This window comes from Mytilus galloprovincialis, chromosome 1, assembly GCF_965363235.1.
Source record: "Mytilus galloprovincialis chromosome 1, xbMytGall1.hap1.1, whole genome shotgun sequence".
NCBI classification, from domain to species: domain Eukaryota; kingdom Metazoa; phylum Mollusca; class Bivalvia; order Mytilida; family Mytilidae; genus Mytilus; species Mytilus galloprovincialis.
The window spans coordinates 15,693,616-15,713,973 of record NC_134838.1 but is presented as its reverse complement, the minus strand read 5'-3'; the positions used below and the strand labels follow the sequence as shown (position 1 = coordinate 15,713,973).

Here is a 20,358-nt window from a genome sequence, read left to right as displayed (position 1 = left end):
GAAAAATGTACTGATTTAAAATAGGATGACTTTTACTAAATGTGCTTTTCAGATTTATGGCCCTTATAATATACAAAGTTGCATATCATAAATGCATATTACCATTAAGTGCACTAGAAAATTGCTCCACAATAACTGGTTTTATAACTAAAGTAAATTACAGTCAAATGATAAATCTCTCTCACAAAGGCTGAGGGTCATAGCTCAAAATAATGAGCTGCACAATTTTCAGATCACTATCTTTAAGTGCATTGGGCTTGCAATTCAAAGAGAGATAACTCTAAATTTTACTTGATTGTATGAAGGCATAGTTTTACCACGCTTTGGCTCATTATAAGAATTACTTGTTTTTTATCTTCGCAGATGTATAAAAAAGATTTTAATTTACAAGAATTAAAAAGAGTTCAAAGTTAGCCATTTTTACTGTTATAATTTTTATTGGTTTTTTTTACATTATGGTCACCAATCTTGTATAGAAAGTATTATATTGAACAAATTCTACTGTCAGTGTTCAGAATAACAAAAACTGTTTGTATGTTGTATGAAATATTCCAATTAATTTTACGTGTTTTTTCAGTGCCAAGAAATGATCCCAGGAGGTTGTATGGCCGTGTTTGCATCTCGTGCAGGACACGAGAAATGTTGGCATCCTAAATGTTTTACTTGTCTGAGTTGTGATGAATTATTAGTAGATTTAATCTATTTCTATAAAGATGGATTCCTGTATTGTGGCAGACATCACTCAGAACTGATCAAACCACGATGTGCAGCCTGTGATGAGGTAATTAGTTAAGAGTTGTGCCCCCTTTTTATATAGTCGCTGTTACAATATAAAAAGTAACATCAAATTAGCAACAGTATATTTCAATAATATTGCTTCTCAATAGAGTTGACAAATTTTATAAAAAAAATGCATGCAAATTGACTTATTCATACTTGTTTATACAATAACCAATGTATCAGGAATGTAGACCTCCGAATGTAGTTAGTTTATGTTTTGTCGTAGGGTTGTTGTTCCATGTTTATCCCGCATATCCTTTTGTTTCTAACAATATACAGAAAGCAAAACATACAAAATTTCATGTTAGGTTCAGCAGGTACAAACAAATGTGTAGACAACTATTATATTTTGTATCAGCAAATGGTTGAAAGCTTTGGAAATTATAAAAAAAACACATTCCCAGGCCACTGAAAGACAATATATATAAAGGACAATGTATGCATGATTGATAAAGGTACATACTATTTTATCCAATTTACTGTAAAAGCCATTATCTAGACTACAAAAAACATTTGCACATGTAAAATGCATAGAAATTATTCTAATTTCAGATGAAGTAAATAATAAATTTTAGTAGGTGTCAAATATTCCCCAATAAGATCCAATACCACAAAAGAATAACCATATCCCATTTCATAACCAGTACAAAGAATCAATTTGATGGAGACATTTAATAATATATTCCCTAAGTGACTATAGCCGATAATGAATTTAATCAGTCTATACACCACTATATTAGCCGATTGTTAATCAATAGCAGACCCATTATTATACATCAGATACTGATGATGGAAAGTCCAAAGTTCTCTAGACAAAAGTTCCATGAAGAAAATATCAAACGCCTTTCCTTGTGTGATCTGTCTGGCTTTTGGTTTTATTATTCAGAAATCAAATGTTTTTTCCTTGCAGAAATTGACTTTTGGTAATATCTTGTTTTGTGAGTGGTATAATATGAATAAAAGCAAGACAGAAGACACATAAACACTCTAAAATACATTCTAAGTTGGTTCAATTTCCCTTATACATTATTATTTACAGAGGGTAATTTTTATCATTAAAAATACTGGAAACTTTTATTTATCTGGATGTGATTTTGTAATTTAACGTTAACATAAAATAAGGAGATGTGGTATAATTTCCAATGAAACAACTAGGAACATAAGCTTTTCTTATTATTGCATGTAAAGGCATGACAGACTTCATTTAGCTAAATTTCTCGTTCTAAGCAAAAGTATGCTGAACTTAAGAGGGTTATATATGCATATTGTGTTATTTTGTCTCAATAGAGATGTATGATTTTCACTTATTAGTTTTTTTACAAATTTTATCAATAATAAAAGATATTTTTTGGTTTATTTCTTTCATGTGGTACTTGGCTATATAGTCATTTTCTTTTTCAGATTATTTTTGCTGATGAATGTACCGAAGCCGAGGGAAGGAGTTGGCATATGAAACATTTCTGTTGTTTTGAATGTGATAAACAGTTAGGGGGACAGAGATATATTATGAAAAATGGACGACCATACTGCTGTGTATGTTTTGAACGAATGTTTGCTGAATATTGTGACACATGTGGTGATAATATAGGGGTTGATCATGGACAAATGACCCATGAAGGTCAACACTGGCATGCGACAGAACATTGCTTTAAATGTCATACATGTCAGAAGTCATTGCTTGGACAACCATTTTTACCAAAACATGGTGTTATATATTGTTCTGCATCTTGCAGTAGAGCAGGTTCTATGCAGACCCAAACACCACGACGAGCCGAAGATTATTTATTACAAGATCAAAGTGATATAAGACTTGGTTCCCCTATAAGTCACGCTTTACAAGATAACAGTGTGGCAAGTATACAGGAAGTTTTGCGACAACAATATTCGTTGACGGACAGTCTCCCTTCATCAGACCGTGACCAGGGCTATGCTACAAGTAGTAATAGTGAAGTATATGCCCCAGGAATATATGAACCAATATCTACGCAGATATCAATGATTAAAGATATGCATGATGATAGTTATAATTTCGAAGGATTTAAAGAATCTTTACCAATACAGGAATCCAAAATTACAAATCGTCTTTCACAATTTTCTATGCCTGACTTGACAGTAGATCCCCCTATTATTCCCGCTATTGAAAGAAGACCTGCTTTTGATCCTAGAAATAGAAGTAGATCAGGCTCAGAAAAGAATTTGTCTGTGCATTTTCAAAATTACGAGGAATTAGGTGCTACCTATTATGATGTTCCTTATGTACATAACAATAATAACCACCATGAATGCCATAGAAAAATTCATAAAAGTGGGTCAAATAGTAATCAAGGTTCATTCAGGTCACATCCGGAATTGAGAGAAAATTTTTCACCACAGACTGCTGATCATAATACTACACCAGTGAATGAAGAACAAAAAATGAACCCCATAACACGTCCAAAAAATGTGCAGTTTGAGCCCAATCCTCAAGTATCAAGATATCCAAGAAGTCGAAGTTTTGAAGGAAAACCTCGTGGACATTATTATGATAGAAGTTTTCAACATGAAATGCCTCAAGGTTATGCTGAAGGTTATGATGATGACAGATGTAGCACATGTTCTAGTTCTAGTGACTCTGATGATTATCCTTATTACTACGAACCTCCTCGCCGTAGTGCTGGCCCAAGAATTACTTATGTTGATGATATGGGTGTTGGACTCGGAGGTAACAATACCTACCAAACATTACCTCTAGGTAGAGGAAGACATAAAAATAAAAATAAACAATGTGTGATATCTTAGATACTTAAATATACATGTATAGTCTATAATTATGACGTAATATAAACTTCATGTGCTTTGTTGTAAATATAAAAATATTTAGATTGTCAATAGGTGTACAATATATGAGAAGTTTTATGTACAACTTTAACTTAAACCACCAATAAAGAAACAGAAGTCCATTGATGTTCCAATTTTGAAGCAAAAAAAAACTTTATTTTAATCAATTACAATTGAATTCACAATCAAAATTTAAGTTGGACTGCAACATTGTACATACAGCATGTTTTGTGTTAATTCACAAAAAAGACGAAAGACAACATATAGTAGAATAAATCACCTGAATATTTATACAGTAAACATAAAAATTTAGAAACAATTTCCCGATATTGATATTATATTTATTGGTCAAAAATATTGTTTTTTAAAAGATATTTCATGTCCAGATTTGTGCCAAACTATTTTATATCTTAATTTAGTCATTATAGTATTGAAGATGATGAATTTTCAGCACTTCCTCATTATATTAAACAATAATTACACATTTACATTTACCTATGTATACACTGTATATACATTGAAATAATGTCCTATATATAAATCATTTTAATATATACTGGTATTAATACAGGGTAGATTGAATTAATTAAAATCTAGTCATTTATTAACTAAGATACTCTATATTTATAGCAAATGCTGGACTTCATTCCTTTCATATCAAATGCCACACACTCCAGAATATCATATGTTAATAATGCACATTGCTTTCATGATTTAAATTTCGAGATTGGTAGTGTCAGTTTTTTTAGAGAGGGCATATGTCAGTACCTTGAGCTGGTAAAAATGTTTGAAATTTTTCGACAAAGATAAAGTTGCTGTTCATTTTTTTCATGGATTTAAAGTGTCTTGTACTTTCTTACTCTGGATTCCAAACTATTCATCTTTTAAAACACTACAGTATTTATTGTTTTATTGTAATCTTCAAGATGCCTCTGTTATTAAACAAAAGTTCGGGTTATGTAAGAAGATAAGTAGATACATGTATTGACTTTTTGATCTTCAAAACAATATTGAAATTTACAATTGAGTTTTCAAAATTTCAAAATGAGATAGTACTCAACTGATATTGCTAATTAGTAACTTATAGTTTTTGTTAACACATTGCTCTTCTTGCAGTAAGCAGACTGTAAAATTCTGGTTGTCTCCCTTTGTACAAACTGTTGTATTATCCCATAAATGAAATACTGACATATTTCATAAAAAAAGTTGTGTCTCATAGTTCTTATTATTGCTGTTAACAAAAACATTTTGATGTCACCTGTTGAGAGTACATACATGTTGATGTCACATGGGTAGAACACAAACTTTTTGATGTCACCTGTTGAGAGTACATACATGTTGATGTCACATGTGTAGAACACAAACTTTTTGATGTCACCTGTTGAGAGTACATACATGATGATATCACATGTGTAGAACACAAACTTTTTGATGACACCTGTTTAGAACAAACACTTTTAATGTCACCTTTTTATTGCTGTTAATACAGTGACGATTGTTGTGAATTATTTGTATATAGTTTAAACCTGTATATAATGTTTTATGTACATTTTTGTTACTATAAGTATAGTGCTGACAATATATTGAAACTTTTACTTACCTGTGATTATATAAAATAATGTAATGTTGTATAACGGAAAGGTTTAGAAAGCTGATAAATGTATTATTAAACCTTTAATTTATGTATTTGTGTGATAGTTTACAAAAACGTATACATTCTAGGCCAGTAAGTATTTATAAACACGTACCCTGAACAACAGAAATAACTGTAAGTAAAAATATTGTTGCCTAATTGTCTTTTTTTTCAAAACCACTTATAAATATGTGCAAATATCATGAATAGCAAGTAAATATGTGTGAAGGTCATCTTTTTAATCATGTATCAAAATTTATTTTATGAAAAAATGATGAATTTTAGTTTCTTGTAGTAAAAGATGTTTTCGAGACAATTACTTTAGAAATAGTTTTTTTTTTCAGTTTTGATATTAATTTCAAGGTATGGAATGTTTTATTCATAAGAATCTAATGATTTTGTTCTTTGAAGAAACTGTAATTTTATCCTTGTGTAATATCTTAGTCATGTTAGTGTTGGCTCTTATTATTTACACTATTTACAACTACCCAAAATGCAATGAAAAACAAACTTTTCTTATGGAAAATCTTTAGAATGCCGATCTAGTATTACAAATAACTGAGAGTTCAATACATGAGTTTTTGCACTATAATTCACAATCATTTATATATCAGCATACGTGTATTAAAATAATCTTCAGGTTACCTTTCCTTGATGCAAAAAATGGCTTTTGTCATAAGTTGAAAACAGATCACAAAAATTAGCTTACAAATTTTGGTTATGGTATAAAGATGGATATTGATAATCAGTAGTGTATAACAATAATTATTAAACAAGGAACAGAAAAACAAATTCTGGAACATTTCTGTATGTCTTATTAAAAAGAAGGATGAGAATAAGGATGATAGTCAAGATATAAATTATTTATAACCTCAATGTCACAAGTGAAATATGATCTCTTACAAAACAAACATGACTTTTTTGGTGAATGTTTAGTCAATTAGAAGAATGAATTAGATATTTCCCTGATAAAAACATTAGCAACAGTTACACTGTTTTGAATTATTTTAAAATATTTTTCCTGTTTATTTTGTTCTTTGCTTATGGAAAATCCTTTTTTGGAAAGTTTTTTTTCATAAAATAATGTTGGTTCAATTTTTATTAACCTTAATATTTTTTAACAGTGATGTTCTCTTCTTTTTTTTTTAAGTCATGTTTTATCATAGTTAATTTAAGATAGTTGTTTACAAGGTTTTAATAAATTCTTTGCAAATTTTGTTCCCATTAACATCTAAAATATAATTTTGATATCAAATCACATTTGCCAAAAATATGGTTATGAATAGTTTTTATGATGTTGTTATAGTTCATTGTCAGTAGAAGAAATATTCAGTGGAAAAGTCCACAAATGTACTTTCGAACAATCAAAACATTTTTTTACACAAAAGAAATTTTGTTTTTGAAGTGAATATTTGTTATAAAGTCACCTGTATTGTGTTCAATCTCTTATTGCTGCTTTTGTGCCTTTGTAAAACAGTTATGCAACATTTGTTTTGAGTAGGCATATGTAAATAAATATATCTTGATACATGAACATTAAAAATATCAACTGTTAATATTGTTTATAGTTTATCTATGGCCTTTTAAGGTTCACATTGCTCTCTATCCGTTATTAAAAAACACATTTTAAAATTCCTGATACTACACTGGTAAAGAAAATGACCATGCAAAACTATATGCAGTTAGGGACTATATACAGAAAGACTATATGAAGCAAGATTGTAATATGTACTATACTAGCAAGGCTAATTTATGACTTTATTCGCTTGCATAAAACCATGAACAGAACAAAATATAAAAAGAGAGGACACTAGTTTTAGTAAGTTACATGTTCCTATCATATCAGGAAGCTCGACGATTGTCCAAATAGTATTGTCTTTTTTGAAAGGAGTAGGTCCGATAAGGGACGATTTTGGCCTCCCAATTTCAGGTTCATGTGACGAAAGATTTTGGACACTTTTTAAACACTTTAAGTGTCTATTTCAGTTGATTCAATTAATTTATGTGAAAGATTTTAACTGATTTAGTCATCAAAAACGCTCCTATTCAAGAGTAAATATGAAAAATCTATCAAATATGCCAAAAAATGTCACTTTTCAGATCCATGTTCATCCTCAACCTTTATATATGTTATGTATTATCATCAAATACAACTTACATTTCAATATTAATAATAAACACAAATGGGGCCACTTCAGATTTCAGTAATTTAGTATGACTTAATGATGCTAGTTCCCGATATATGTGCATTGTATTGTCAAAAAACAGCCCATATTTATGTAACTTTCCAATAAATAACTTTAAAGTTTACATTTTAACAATTTTGTAAAACTGTTTTTATATTTTGGGCCAAAAAGGGGTCTTACTGGACCTTCTCCTTTAGTGTTTAAGGCAGTTTATAGAATACTGATGTACATCGTCCCTACGCCCGGCTTGGTCATGTTATAACTGTAGACCCTTGCATCGTAATCAGTAAGAACAATACATAGCTGCGTATTAAGAAGTTTTATTTAACATGTTTGTGAAGTTCCTACCACCATTATTTCTAAAGTAAAAGTTGGCCTTCAAAAATATTGTGATGAGGTATGGTGGTGTCAATAAGACGTAAAATAAAAAAAAATGAAAGATCTATCCAAAATCTTCAATCACAATCATAACAAAACCAGATTGTTCTACTAATATTTCCCATGCTCAATTGAAAGATCGATTTCATTGTCTTATTAAACAGAATTTTCTACAAAATTACAAACTCGCTGATATGTATAATTCAGTAGAGCAGGACGGGATTGTAGTTGAGACAATTGGTACATATGTGAAACAGATATTCAACAACTATCAATCAGCTGGTGATGGCGTCGGTAAAATTTACGAAGAGATAATTTCAAATTCATCCCTTAATCGGAACTCTGGGTTCAATAGCTCTCCTGTGAGCAGCAACCCTCTACCAAGGAAATCATGATCGTATCAACTGGGAGATATGTATACTCCATATGAAGGCGATGCTGGAAAGTTGATACATAGAAATGGAAATTTCATAATTAGAAAGCGGAAACCATCCCTTTTGTCGTAAAGTTTTGTTTTCATCCGACCATTATTTCATCTTTAGATGTAAGTCAAGATCAGGCAGACCTTTCGGTATCTGTTGTATCCTTTATCTCTTTTTCGATGGGAAAGATGCTTTCAAAAGTAAAATCACTAAAATACTAAACTCTGAGGAAAATTCAAAACGGAAAGTTCCTAATCAAATGGCAAAATCAAAAGCTCAAACATATCAAACGAATGAATAACAACTGTCATATTCTTGACTTGGTACAGTCATTTTCTTATGTAGAAAATGGTAAATTAACCCAGTTTTTATATCTAGCTAAACCTCTAACTTGTATGACAGTCGTATCAAACAAACATAGTGATCAACATAGTCACAATACTTAATTATTTAGTGGGAGTACATCATCTATATGGAGGAAAGTGAAGTTGACGGATAATTCTAACTCTCTTTTCATTTTCATAAGAAGGTCCTGTATAAAATTACAGTTAATCATACCAAAATTTGTGTGTCAGTCTGATTCCTTTTAGTTTCTCACTTGATTATTAATTACCTCAAGCAAAGTTGACCTTTTAAAGTTTCTTTTTGTTTATATAGCCCTGCAACTGTTTCGGTACTTATACATCCTTGGTCTTCAAATATTCGGTTGTGGACATTACTGTTGTCAAAGGTAAACAATAAAAGACCTTTGGACACATGACATTTCTAACGTGTTGCGTGTAGTTTTAAAAGTTTCTGAAAAATTTGATGTCCATTGCACTGAAATAGTTTTCGCACATTTGTTTTCGTAGATCTCTTTTTGTTGTTTTCAATCATCTTATTTTTTGGTATCACTGACTACCGTACGAGATGAGTTGGGTTAATTTTGTAACAATTTTCATCTGGTAATAGACAGTATATCTGGCATAACGAGATGAATCTTACTGTCGTATTCCAAGAAGCTATGATTTGTATTTATTGGAAAGGGGACAGAAATGAATGTGTTACGGACTGGAAGACAGAGACAAACCGGAATATTAACCATTTTACAACTGGGGTGTAACAATGCTTTGGCTGTAATGTTTAAAACTTAAATTTTGTGTTTTGTCAGATTCGTTAATATATAAGAATTATAACTTAATAATTGTTCATTTAGATATGGTTATACGACTACATCAACTTACAAAAAATACACATTTAAACATATATTAAGGAAGTTAGCATACAGATAATTCGCGGTTGTGACCCTATTTATTTCTAAAACAGCCTTGAATGTTTGTTGAGGAAACATTTCACGAACCAGGTTAATGCAAATGAAAATTGACCTTTGACTATTATATTGCTTCGAATTACTCTCATAGTTTGTTTTTTTTTTTTAATAAGGAAGGAATTAAAATAGAGATATTTGTTTGTCTTTGTAAATTGGCCATACATGTATCAATTTTTTATATATCTCTTTTAACCTTGGTTTTCCGTATACACAGTCACTGTTACTAATAATGATAAAATCGGTATTTAAATATTTTTTTTAGATGCTTATCTTGTCTATAATTAGTTATCAAAGGTACCAGGATTATAATTTAGTACGCCAGACGCGCGTTTCGTCTACATAAGACTCATCAGTGACGCTCATATCTTTGTATTTGTTTTATATTGAACTCCTCTGATAAATTATGTAAACGAAACAAGCATCTGTCATACTAGCTTATAAGTCTGGTATCTTTGGTGTGGGTTTTGTCAGATGGCAAAATAAAACAATGCCATTTCTTTCCTTGGCTTTTTATTTTTAAGTCTAGATCTTAAGGACGGATATAGGCAAATACTTGTAGACATAAATAAAGGCAACAGTACAATACCACTGTTCGAAAGTCATAAATAGATTGAGAGAAAATATATGATTATATAATTTCATATTTTGTATTGACTAAAGATTTTCAGACTTTTTTCCTAACTGATATCAAAAATAAAATCAGAAAGTTCTGAAATTTCATTTAAACTGGCTTTGAAAAACTGTCTGTAACTTAAAATCATCGTTAAATTTGGTCGTTCATTCTCTATTTCATTTCACTGTAATGATTTTCAGATTTGATATCCAATTCGTCTGTTGTTGCATAGTTGTAAACAGCTTTTTCAGTCTGATTGTCTAGCACATTCAATGGGGTTTTTGTTTGATCCTCATCTGCATCAATGAATGTAATTGGATTACTTTTGTTTTCTGTCTTCTCGTTTTCATAATCAAACTTTTGCGTTGGTGTAGTTGGAGAATCTAGGTCCACATAATCGTTGCCTTCTTCGGGAACTGGTTGTTCATAGGCGAACATTTGTTTTGCTGCTGATTTACTGTTATGTGGTACTTTATTCAGACTTGATTTTCTGTCTGTAAAAGATTTTCTCGATTTTGATGAGGACCATGAAAATATTCGACTTCTTACCGACGCCGAAGAACGCTCCTGTAAATAAATACATTTTTGTTTAGCAGTGAGAAGTATTATAAATCAGGAAAAACTCTAATTAATAAGAAAAGTTTTCCTCCATACGGAAAACTTCTAATAAAATTGTTTTAAGTTCAATATAAAATTCAGGAAAAAAGTCTTAAAAAATTCAAATAAACTACTAATAGATATTTTATCAATTCACAAACCCTTTACAGATTTGTTTTAAAGCTCGTTTGGTTATTCTTGGTTACATTTGCTTCCGATAAAAATGTACGAATATATATTTAAAAATTATTTCTTAAAAACCATTTCTAAAAACAAAGTTTAAAAGATGAAATATTCAAAAAAACATTTTCAATCATTATTGTGTATTACGACATATTTGTTTGGGAGAAACACATTCTGAAGACAAAACATCATCATTTCCCCTCTATTCGACGTTCAATGTCTCTACTTTCACCTTTGAATGGTTTTCTAATCATTTCGACCTTTTTGTTCCATATTCATTAGCTACACACTTACTTTTGGTGATTCTTCTCCAACGTTTACTGGTTGACTATAGTAAACAGACGCTATCTCTCTAACAAAAGCTACAGATCCTCTTTGCGTACGCTCTGGCTGTTTCTCTTCATTGTCAACGCTCAGGTCTAAATCTAAGTACGTATTTTCCTGTCTGTATAAAACATCAAATAAAATTAAAATAGTTACACATAATATTTGAATAGTTTAACTACAGTAAATAAAACAAAAACAATCTAGACTCTAATAGATAAACTGAAATTTTACAGAACATCAAAACTTTCTTGCTTTTAATACCAAGACACACGACTCTTTCGTCTACCTGATTGTGAAAGGAGTTGTGTTGGATTGCCAATGAGACAACAATTCATCAAAGACAAACAAACAAGGATGTGAAAAACTAAAGGAACCTTTGCTAAACAAATACATATTCAGGACGAAACATATTGATAGGTTATAAATAACGCCGAGTCTGATTTTTAATGCACGGAAAAAAATGTACCCCTTCCGTTTTTTACTCATTCTTCAATATCTTCAATAGCGTGTACTTAGCTGAAGAGCAGCAAATAAAGATTTTGAAATCTTTGGTTTCACTAGGCGGAAATTCGATTCCACGACCTCAAACACTCGAAACGAGAACGCTTCAACTAGACCAAGGAGGCAGGCGAAAATGAAAGACGTATCAAACTATTACATTAAATTTGAATCATGACAAACATAGACTGAATGGAGATATTAACTTCCTTTATTGTTGACTTCCAGGAAATCAGCTAAATATATATTGCGAGTCCTGAATATCAAACACAGGAAACCGTTTTTTAATACGATGCAAGTCATAGTAATTTGACATGATTATTTATTATACTTTGGTTGTTGTTTGTTTCAATTCTAGTTCCTCCATTAAAAGGGGAAGATCGAAACACGTTCTAATAGTTAGTCATTAAAACGATGGCAAATTTTGATTATATAAAATATTATGCATATTTCCGTGTCACAAAAAACTTTTGATTTTTTTAACACAAATTATCAACCATTTGTCATCAAATAATGCAAACAGCAAAGGCCTTTCCAATGTGAAATGTTTGTTTGCTGCTCTTAACTTTAAATTCCGATTAAAATTAATGTCACAATTGTACAATGAATTAACTATCCATACTAGTGAAGGGATTTGTTTTAGTACTGTTAGAAAGCTGTTACGTTTAGTTTTTCCATGTTGTGTTTTGTGTACTGTTGTTGGTCTTTTCGCATTTTTTTTTGTTTTTTTACCATGCATGCTATGTCCTTTTTTTGGCTTATTATGTGCTTAAAAATCTCTTTGGTATATCTTTCGCCTCTCTCTAGCCTGTGTCAGTGACCATTGACAAGAACCACCAGAACTTCAATTAAACAATAAATCTAAAACACTGAAAATTCTTTCAATGACAAAATGGTAGGCTAATTTTATAACACTGTCACAGCCCTTACTTGAAAACAAATCATAGACAGTAATGTTTCAACAATATTTTTCGTAAAAACCCGATTTGTGCTAGCACAATTTTAAAAATGAATGCAGCAACGCATGCTGAGTATATTAAAGGCTTACTGAAGAGTATTACGAGGTTACGAATAAACTCACTTTGAAGTCTGGTCTTTCATCCATCTGATATAAACAATAAAGATTATGGATGTAACAATAACTCCTGTTAAAATTCCCCCAATGAACATAACTGCGAGGCCAACTGGTGTCATAGGAAAAGTCTCGTCATCTACCAATTAAAACTAAGTGCTAAAGTGCTATATAGTGTTAATGTTTTATGTACAAAAATAAGTTTAACTGCTTGTTATTTTATATTTGATTTTGGATTTAACAAAAATAAAATAGAATTGCGAACATAAGGTCACTTTAGAAAAGTTATGCCAATCGGAAATTATTCCTCAATATATTAACAGACATGAAAGCACATAAGTGTGCAGTTTTAATTCATTAACCCCTAAAAATTACAATAGTCGTTAATCTAGTTATCATTTTATCACAATACAATATATATTTTCTAGTTTGCTATTTAATGTTTCTTTATACAGCTTAAACCTGTTTTGTGAATATAAGTTCAGAGAATAGAAAGGTGTGTATACATATACAGAAGTAAGTGAAAGGAAGATCATAACAACATGCGTTTTAGTTTTTCTGATTGTAAGTTTATTTGTAGATATGTGTAATAATATATCTGAATCATTAAAACGTATACACAGGTGTATTCAAGTAACACATTGTAGTACAAAAAAGTGCAAAATTCGTGTTATCACAAAAAAATATCCGTTATAAGTTACACATGCATATATATTATTAATGTTTCTGTAAGTGTCATCATTTTAAAGATAAAACAATACTTTGGTATCATACAAATAAGAATACGCATTTATTTAGAATTGAGATAATAACAATGTTCAGTCAAATATCTGAGGGTATTGCTTAAGCTCAACAAATACGAATCTTAGAGTCCATACAAAACTAATGTTGGTCGTTTAGGCTCATTTCAATGTGTTCACGTTAATTCAAAGTTACAAATTATATGGTACAGTTTTATCATATTATACGGGGAAATTCTGAAAAGACAGTCATTACAATGCTTTGACATTTATTTTCCTATTTCATTAGTTTCTTTATAAAGTGTAATTAACATTTCTTATGGTAACAACATTTCTAAAAACAGTATTTTATTGTATAAAAGTATAATCAACATATTCGTGATTAAGGCGAACTAAAAATATTCAAAGAGAATCAAAGGCTTCTCATTTGGTAACCGTTGCTGTATTCAAGGTAACAAAGACTTTTACCTGTCAAGGGTATGGTTGATGTTAACTTATTAGAGTTGTTTCCATATTCTGATTCATTAACACCACAGCCTACTCAAAAGGTAAGAACACATATAAATATTGAAAAAAAATAATAGGTCAACACTTCGGAATTCATCCCGCATTTTATGAACATTTACCCACAAAAATAAATACCAGACATACAATAGCATTTATAGAAGACACATGTTATCACATGTATTACTCAACTTTTGCCAGTAGACGGATATCTTGTTTTTAAAAAATAAAACCAACAAAAAACGGTTGATGGAGCAGCAGTTAGATAGGCTATACCGTTGGCCCACCAGATGGCGGTCCTTTTCGCATTTTATCTGACATTTCAACTGACAACTCCTTACACATTTGATACTGACAGATCACTATGCGTAAACTGACCTCTACGTATTAATTTTGGATGCACGTGACTAGTAAGGTTATCAATATAACTTTGATCAATATATCAATGTTGTGTCATGTGTACTATTATTTGTCTGTTTCCCTTTTAATTTTTTAGTAATGGGGTTTTCAGTTTATTTTCGATTTATGAGTTTGACTGTCGCCCCTCTTTCTGTATTAGCCAAAAGATATGAACGGTAAACGTAGTTGAGGAAAAAATAACAAAACAAAAATTTTTTATATAAAAACATATATAATATGAGAATAGTGTATTCGAAAAGTTGCGGTCATCAATTGCTAAATTGATGGTCGAAAATTTAGTTATTGGCCATGCAGTAGCAAACATTCATTCCCACAAATCAAATATATTTGATAACGTGCACAATTGTAAACCCATAAAACATAGAATGTTTGCCTTGAAATATTTAAAGTTATTGAAATTAAACGTTACAAATAGTTTTGCTTACAATTGAACATAGACATGCAAGAAAAAAACCCCTACACTTTACCTTTTGACATGCATGAGTTGTCTGGAAAGTAGTCCCCAGAGATGCCAATATACTTAGATACTGCACTTAGTTCTTTTAGGTAGGTTACTAAAACGAAATTGAACATTTAAGAATAACACAAAAATATGATTGACACTTACCATTTTCTCTTAACTGTAGTGTTTATTCCTATTCATGTGCTTTTTGTGTGCTTAATTTGCTTTCGCTTTTTTGTCCTTATTTTCTTTCTTTTCAACTTTAATGTGTTATATAACTTTGATTCTTAACTGATCAAACGTTGTACTATGTCTTTCTTGTAAACTAAAATCCAGTTAATCAGTAGACACTCAGAAAAGATTAGTCTATAACAGATTTAGCGTGGACCTCGAATCATAGCAGTTGGAGAGCCAAATTATTTACGAAATTGTAGGGCATTGATTAAAACAGAATTACGAAAAGTTGTGCCGAATGCGACTGCGGTTATACTATCTATTCTTGTGGGTAAACTATTCATGGTGTTTCAAATAATTCAACTAATTGAACATTGTATACACAGTAAACTTACAGACAATGGACAAATTAAAGATATGTCATGTCAATGCAGAAGTGCTGACTACTGGGCAGTTGATACGAAACGCCCAACAGCAGTAGTATAGACCCAGTTTTTTTTTAAACTAAAAAAAAAATAGCAAAGCTTATAATTTGGTACACAAGACATTCGTTTCTGTATCGTCTACATTACACTCATCAGTAGCGCTAGAACTTAGACAGTTGGAATGTGAACAATATTGAAAATCAAACAATCAACACTTTCTCTTCCACTTTTTTCTTGTGCTTACAAACTTACGATTAGGAATGAGGTCAAGTCTACAATCACTCTTGGAACCATACAGAGCCATTGTAACGACAAAATCATCTATCCTGATAAAAATAAATTTCATACATCATTTCATAAACAAAAATTCATCAAAACATGGTAAAACATCAGGGCTGCAAGATTTGAATATTTAAAACCAAGTATAGATGAAAAAGACAAATATGTAAGGTATTTGAATGATACTATAATATGCAAAATTTACCACAAGGGTGAACAATATTGTTCTCAGCTAGTGTTGGAAGCAGCATAACATTCATATAAGAACAGTGGTTGGTTATTTTATTGCTTCCTTACACCCAAATAGAAAAATACGGATAAAGTGTTTCATAACCATGGAGGCAACTATATACACAAAAGAAGAAAATTAAATAGTTTACATCTACTAGTTTACACAAAATGTTTGGATATGCTTTCCGCCGGCAGTCCAAATTTGAATCTCTTTGGATAAAATATCTACCTGTGTGGCGTTTACACCCTGGCGTCAAACATGCGATTCTACGTCAGAGTCAATGTTAATCTAACCCTTTAGTCCCAGTTCTTAAAATCTCTCAATAGTTTATGGGTTGATTTAACATACATAAATAAAATCCCCCCCCCCCCCAAAAAAAAAAGAAAGCAATAAATGAGGTTGTTAAATTTGATATATGCCTTTTTGTGATTCTTTGTTTAATATTTGTTTGTTGTTATTGTGATTAAGATACTTGTTGTACTTGTACATCTATCCTGTCGTATTCTTTTCTTTCATTTTTGCTAATGTGCTTTGTCTATATGATTTTTAGTGTTACTTCGATACATATAGCGTGGCTCTGTACTTAAACATCCCGCTATTGTGCTATTGTCAAACCTGTTTGTAGGCTTGTCGTTCATTTTGCTATGTGCTTTGTCTATATGCATTTTTATGTTTCTATGATACATATATGACGAGACCCTGTGCTACAACATCCCGTCATTGTGTAATTGTACTATAGTAAATTTGTGTATTGGTCTTAACTTTTTGCCAACATGATTGGTCTATATCCCATTATGTGTTTCTTTGTTACTAATATTCTTGTTTCTTTTTGTGATTATGATTATAACAAGATGTTGACTGCTGTGCCCCTATTTTTGACATGTTTGTGTCTGTTTGTTTTGTTCACGCATCTTTGTCAATATAATGAAATTTGATGCGACTATCATACAAGTGAGAGGTTTGGCTAGCTATAAAACCAGGTTCAATCCACAATTTTTATACATAAGAAAATGCATGTATCAAGTCAGCAATATGACAGTTGTTATTTATTCGTTTGATGTGTTTTATCTTTTAATTTTGTCATTTGATTAGGGACTTTCCGTTTTGAATTTTCTTCGGAGTTCAGTATTTTTGTGATTTTATGATTTTACTTTTTGTTTCATCTTGAACTAACTTTAAGTAGATTTTTTCAAAATATATTTTTATGTTGATATCTTGCAAGAGAAATTGGCGTTTATTGAAACTTTCAGTTACTATTATATATACATGTAGTTCATTTGACTTGAAATTCAGGTTAACAATTTTATGTGTATACTAGTAATTCTAATTCTTTCGTTGAAATTAAAAGAGCGAAAATTTCACGAATCTGGTACTGTCATATAATGTTTTCTAGTAAAAAATAATATACCTGAATACACAGCTATCATTAGGAATCGTTAAACCACACGTGGCTCTTTGCATTAACAAACATGCAGGCGTCGAAACAACTGATGCAGACCCTTCAGAATGAGTTGCCATCACAGCAAACAGATCTGTTATAATATGAGAACTTATATAAAAACTTTATATGGAAGAAGAAACTGACATTAAGTGAGTGTTTGTCAAGTTGGACAAGCTGCTCCCAAAAAAGAGAAAAATATACTTTAAATAAACTAGTTTCTTTCAATGAAACGACTGTAAAGACGAAACTCTGAAGATAATGCGGGAAATATGTGGAGCGGCTGTTGAAATCTTAAACACACTCGCTTACTATGACCGTATCAGTAACATGAAAGTTATCTCTTGAAAATCATTGATATAAAAGACCTTTATAGTTTGTTTATTGTTTTGTGAATAAAAAAAGGCGAGTAGTTTTCTCATTTGAATAGTTGCAAGTTTGTCATTTCAGGGGCCTTTTAAACCTTGATATGTGGTATGGGTTTGGCTATTGTTAAAGACCACATGGTAACAAATATAGATGCTTTAACAACTGCGTCATTTGTTCTATGGAGAATAACTGTCTCCGTTGGTGTGTTTCTCTCGGTTTTGGTTTGTAGCCCAGATTTGTTTATTTTCAATCGATTTATGAATTTTGATTACTGATATACATACTACTGTTGACATTATTCATACATCTTCATTTCTTCATATAGTGATTGACACTAAAGAAGTAAAAATCAACTTAACATAAGCATGATAACATTATACTTTATTATAGTAATTTATCTTAATTGAAGTAACTCGACACGGAATAAGACAAAATTGGTGATATGGCGAATTTCGGCAGATGATATAATGAATCTTATATAATACTTACACGTTAATAACCAAATTAATAGTTATTAATCTCTATTTATAACTGTTATGAAATTACAAGCAGTTTGTATCGACAAATGATAAATTCCATAGGCAATAAGATAATTCATATGTAAACAAAATATTGCCATATCCACCACTAAAACCACCAGAAAATCACTAAATGTTTTGTGGGGTTTGGAAGACCCGTAAGGGTTAAGTTCCTGATCCATCATACAGTGGCCTCCGTTCTTTTGCATGACCTGCAAAGTCCTGTTATGAATCGTATTCGGTTGTATGTTATAACGGGATTGCAACACCGACAAATGGAACATGGCAATGTGTGATGCATATATATCCGTAAAGGTTTAAAATAGCACTACCTTATAAAAGGTTCGAAGAAATTAATCTTTTGTGAATGATTTACAATTCTATTTTTGTTTAAGTAGAATTGTAAATCATTAATGTTTATCGATATTTAAATTTCGCATAAAGGCCTAAATTTATGAGTATTCCGTGTTTGCATGTGGTCACATATATATTTTTTTTTAACTTGAAAATCATCCGAGACCTTCAAACCGACTCCAATCCAATCCTTGAATGGATATTATTCTAGCAAAAGAGATTGGTTATAGGAAAATAGTTATAGTGAAATAAAAAAATACCGAACTCTGAGGAAAATCTAATGGCAAAATCAAAAGCTCAAATACATCAAACGAATGTATATCAACTGTCCTATCCCTGACTTGGTACAGATTGAAAGAATTTAGCAATCGATTTTTTTCAAAGGGCTAACGTGGAATGGAACTATAGTTTTACAGTAGCAAAATTCTGAACAGCTTAATTTCAAGTCATCAAAACGGATTTGAAACCATTAAAATGACATAAGTTTGTAAAGGCCGATAGCGTGCATCTCCATCTAATTTTAGTTTGGGAGAAGATTTATTTTACACATAACATAATTTTACAATTAAACAATGTATAGTATGTATAAAATATGAAGGACATTCCTATGTGAATTTCTACACTACATAGGTCAAAACAGCTAGGTAAAAATTTGTTTAGTTTGTTAAGCTAAGAAATCTTCATTGTTCAATGTTAAATCAAGTTTAGATTGAATATGTTAAAAGCTTGTGAATGGCATATGATTTCCCTATTTTGGTTGTGTTCTGTCGTTCGCAATAGGCATAGTTCTATAGAGATAAATATTAAATATGTACGTTTCCGTTAACTCTTTAAAATAATATCTACTCTCAATTTGGTATTGCTTATAATTTCGGACATTTATTAGTATTAGTTTCTGGTTTCATCCTTGCTAAATTTAACGAACTACGGCCTTGATATATATCAAAAGCTAGTGTGACAAACAAACAAAAGAAAGGCTTAATTAGAATTGATAAATTGTTTTGATTCCCCAAAAGTGCCTAATGTCAACAAAATCTATGTAGCCAGATGTACACACCAAATACAGAGTTTAAAATAGCAGACCATCATACTTACAAAAATAAATCCAACTTTCAATTAACTCCATTTTGTCCAAAATATGAAAGCGGAAGAGACACTTTCGTAACGAGACTGTAACAAAGTGTCAAGTTCGATGGGTTTCAAATATTATAATTTTTCCGTTTTGATTCTATTGATCATAATAGGGAAGTTGATCAAAGTTTAACGACATTTTACGCACAGTGATATACTGTGAAAAAAATGTAATGGAAAACACCTGATTTAATCTTTAATCAAGAGTATATTTCTCACCTCATTACACAAAAGGATGCTTATATAACATTGTCGTTTATCAAGGACATCTTTATACATTTTTAGCCGAACACCCAAATATGTAGCAATAAAACTTACGATATAATTAAAATGTGATGACAAAAACAAGAGTTGATACATAAAGATGTAACGCCTGTTACAATGTTTGAATAATTTTAAAATATCATTATCTCAATAAAGGAGATCAAAGCCAAATAAAACACGTCTAAAGCACATGTTAATGTAATGAAGTCACATACTAAGTAATTTCAATTTTTCGTGTGTAATTTTAAGAAAC

The 20,358-nt window shown here is 30.8% G+C and overlaps 2 protein-coding genes across 5 annotated transcripts in view; one reads left to right on the top strand and one right to left on the bottom strand.

The window, feature by feature from the left end:
• The window catches only part of LOC143067058 (prickle planar cell polarity protein 3-A-like), a 55,529-nt gene extending 48,743 nt beyond the window's left edge, over positions 1–6,786 (top strand). For all 3 annotated transcript variants that reach the window (XM_076240064.1, XM_076240082.1, XM_076240072.1), the window contains 2 exons: positions 578–781; positions 2,182–6,786. In XM_076240064.1, coding sequence (XP_076096179.1) covers positions 578–781; positions 2,182–3,558 — 1,581 coding nt within the window. In that variant the 3' untranslated portion in view covers positions 3,559–6,786. The remainder of the gene's footprint in view (positions 1–577; positions 782–2,181) is intronic.
• Positions 6,787–10,018: 3,232 nt separating this feature from the next.
• Positions 10,019–19,922, bottom strand: LOC143067049 (uncharacterized). Of its 2 annotated transcripts, XM_076240043.1 has the most exons (8): positions 19,806–19,921; positions 17,440–17,563; positions 15,773–15,846; positions 14,947–15,033; positions 14,024–14,092; positions 12,825–12,954; positions 11,213–11,363; positions 10,019–10,705 (listed from the first exon to the last, which is right to left on the bottom strand). In XM_076240043.1, exons 1-8 carry the CDS (start codon positions 19,834–19,836, stop codon positions 10,310–10,312), a joined length of 1,062 nt encoding a protein of 353 aa, XP_076096158.1. In that variant the 5' UTR covers positions 19,837–19,921; the 3' UTR covers positions 10,019–10,309. The 2 variants fall into 2 exon arrangements, with proteins under 2 accessions (XP_076096158.1, XP_076096167.1); XM_076240052.1 differs by lacking the exon at positions 14,024–14,092 and having other exon boundaries at positions 19,806–19,922.
• Positions 19,923–20,358: the final 436 nt, after the last annotated feature.